The sequence below is a fragment of the Penaeus monodon genome, chromosome 32 (assembly GCF_015228065.2).
Source record: "Penaeus monodon isolate SGIC_2016 chromosome 32, NSTDA_Pmon_1, whole genome shotgun sequence".
Taxonomy (NCBI): domain Eukaryota; kingdom Metazoa; phylum Arthropoda; class Malacostraca; order Decapoda; family Penaeidae; genus Penaeus; species Penaeus monodon.
In genome coordinates, this window is record NC_051417.1 from 4022862 (window position 1) to 4023161 (window position 300).

Genomic DNA, 300 nt, shown 5'->3' on the forward strand with positions numbered 1-300 from the left:
AAATATTGTACCATTATCATTACCATCATCATTTTTTTAGAACTGATAAGAGACAGTTCATGCCACGTACTTTGGTTCCCCAAGGATGCGGTTTCTGGAGGTTTCCCTGGAGGACGAGAGGAAGCGCGACCACCCGACCAGCCTGAGGACGATCTTCCGGCGGAGGATCATGTGGTCCCGGAACAACGCCGCCGCCGTCGCCTTCAGCTTCCTCTTCGTGGGAGCCAACATGAGCCTCTTCATCTCGCGCGCCTACCAGTACAGCGACACCAACCTGCTCGAGATGGGCGCCAGGGCCTG

At 55.7% G+C, this 300-nt stretch overlaps 1 protein-coding gene across 1 annotated transcript in view; it reads left to right on the forward strand.

The window, feature by feature from the left end:
- The first annotated feature begins 169 nt into the window (after positions 1-169).
- The window catches only part of LOC119593516 (NADPH oxidase 5-like), a 26504-nt gene continuing 26373 nt past the window's right edge, over positions 170-300 (forward strand). The window contains exon 1 of the mRNA XM_037942478.1: positions 170-295. Coding sequence (XP_037798406.1) covers positions 170-295 — 126 coding nt within the window. The remainder of the gene's footprint in view (positions 296-300) is intronic.